The sequence below is a fragment of the Teleopsis dalmanni genome, chromosome 2, assembly GCF_002237135.1.
Source record: "Teleopsis dalmanni isolate 2A chromosome 2, ASM223713v2, whole genome shotgun sequence".
Classification (NCBI taxonomy): domain Eukaryota; kingdom Metazoa; phylum Arthropoda; class Insecta; order Diptera; family Diopsidae; genus Teleopsis; species Teleopsis dalmanni.
Window position 1 is genome coordinate 52757309 of NC_051847.1, and position 2520 is coordinate 52759828.

Below are 2520 nucleotides of genomic sequence, written 5' to 3' on the forward strand. Positions count from 1 at the left end.
AAACTCTAATATTGAAGACCCTTAAAACGTAAAAATTCAATGTTAAAAAGTAGGTTTCTTCAAAATTAAAGTGAGGTATTCGAATACCTCGTAAGTAACGGCGTTTCAGAACGATTAATGGGTAATAAGCAAACTTATGTTGTATAGCTGATGCTTCTTGTCTTCTTCTTCAACTTTTGACTGTAAGTTGACGTAATTGGTAAAAAATATTGATGTCGTACGAGTTCTTCTTTTTACTGGAAAAATATATGTACATATGCATATGTAATTTGTAGAAAGGTTAGATTGTTATAGATATTTTAAAGTCTATATAGATTGTTATAAATCTGAAACAGCATTCTGTTTTAGGACTGTTCCAAGATATGTAGTATTTAATTGTTAAAATATAAAACAAATTGTTTTAAGTTAAATACTGGTATATTTTATTTCGAATACATTTTTGGAATAAGTGTTTCAATTCCATATTCTTCCCTATTTTGGGTTAAAAGGTAGCAGCTTATCAGAAGTAATTAAACCCATTGATAAAAATGAATGTATTGCTGAGTTAATTATGAAACGATTATGTCCTTAATGCAGTTAATTATGAGCCGATACAGATAAGTCTGTATAATGACACAACAGATATTCTGGTGTTAATTTCTCTAGTGTCGGTAAATACGATCTGCAAGAGATTCGTCAGAGTAAGCTCAGCTTTATTTCTAGTCGTTCTATAGTTAAGTGTTTCATGAAAACTAAAATTATCTTAAATACTTTTAACTTACACCTGTTGATTAAGTCGAACATGCTAAATTTGAAGTACGTAGGCCATAACAATCGTGACTTGGCTGTTAAAGAAATATTAGACTAATTTCTGGTAGATTGTCTCAAAACGTGATTGTTAGGAAAAGGGATTGATTTAGGAAGATTTATCAAAAAGACTCCAACCCAAATAAAAATTGAATTGAAAAATTACCTAATTAAGTGAATTATTGAACATTGAAATAGCTTTTATAGTTATATGAGTGTCAGTGAGAACGTATGCTTTCTTTTTGTGAAAATCTGTGATCGCAGCATGAGGGTAGGTACCTAGAATTGCAAAAACTTCTGCCTGAAATTTTGAAACAAAATCTTTACATTCCTAGGTTCATGTAAAAATTTCCGACTTTACCTTTACATATCAAATCGCTAGCTGCCATTCTAGCTTTGCAGCCTAACATGTCTTTAAAGCTAGTTTGAGGTCACTAAACTAGACATCCGTAACTTAAGATTTTTTTAACAATGGTAGTGTATATATAATCAAATAATTACGTTGGCAAGTAATTCCCAAATCTTACCATCCACTTTACGGTACAAATGGCTATACATACTTTATAAAATCTTTCCTCAATATTAAGCACCCAGTAAGTTTTATATCCTAAATTACTCCTAGCTACTTAACCTTGCGCGAAATAGTGAGGCCATGTATAATTTTGAATTTTATATTTGTTTGTTAACAGCAACAACTCGATCTTAGTAAGTTCAAGCCCACACTTAACTGCTCCTTCCATTATGTTACTCAAAACCGAGGGGAACAAGCCTGTTACTAAGAGAACATCATCATTGGCATACGCTGCTGCTTTAACTCCTCTCTGATCAACTTTCAGAATTAGTGGTTTCGTTGTTATAAGTCATAGAAGAGAAGATAACGTCCCTCCTTGAGAAGCATCTACCTCTCTTGACACATTTCTTAATGTGTACATTGCGACTAATTATAAATGTTTTCCCTAAAGCGATATTAGCTTTGATACTCATTCTATTCCATTCATCTTTCATTCCATTGAGAGCTTTCTGAATGGCTCCAAAAGTAACATTCCTTCTATGTCTAAGAAAGCAGCCAATATATATACATATATTGTTTATGCGCTAGAGAATTTCTACTTTGGTAATTACTTCACGCGTAGTCATTTCTATGGATTTTGGTTTAAAATTTGCATGAAAGTTTTCGAATTATGTTAAGAATTTTAAGCAGAAATGAAGTTAGGCTGATGGGTCGAAAATATTAGCTGCATTGTGACCGGTAGTAGCAGTAATTTATTATGTCAGAATAGACCTAATTCTAGTTCATAGTTTTCTTGTGATCCTAGCCTTTTTCCATTATCATCATTTCATTACTTTTTTCACTTTTATTTCATTTAATTTTTTCAAAATATGTATACGCTCCTTGATCATGGTCCTAAGCCTGTTTTAGTAAAAAGGAAGTTAATTTTAAATAAATTATTATGTAAAGAAATACAGTCAAACTTCCATAACTCAGAAGTTCAGAGCACAGAAGTTATAGTGAAGTAAAATATTCAGAAATTAGGGTTAGGGTTTAATTTTTTTTTTCTTATTTTTTGTAAAAAGAGATTCCAATTTATTAAAACTCTTATAGTGATCAATGATCAATGCAAATAAAAATTTAGAGTTTTATATGACTTTTCTACTTAATTCTTAGAAGGTTGATAAACAATTTCATTCACCGAACCCTCAATATCACTTTCCGTTACGCTTAAAATCGGATCC

The 2520-nt window shown here is 31.1% G+C and overlaps 1 protein-coding gene across 1 annotated transcript in view; it reads left to right on the forward strand.

Annotated features, from left to right (window-relative positions):
- Positions 1–571, forward strand: part of LOC119674547 (calmodulin-alpha-like) — an 18111-nt gene extending 17540 nt beyond the window's left edge. The window contains exon 5 of the mRNA XM_038085691.1: positions 489–571. Coding sequence (XP_037941619.1) covers positions 489–571 — 83 coding nt within the window. The remainder of the gene's footprint in view (positions 1–488) is intronic.
- The last annotated feature ends 1949 nt before the right edge of the window (positions 572–2520 follow it).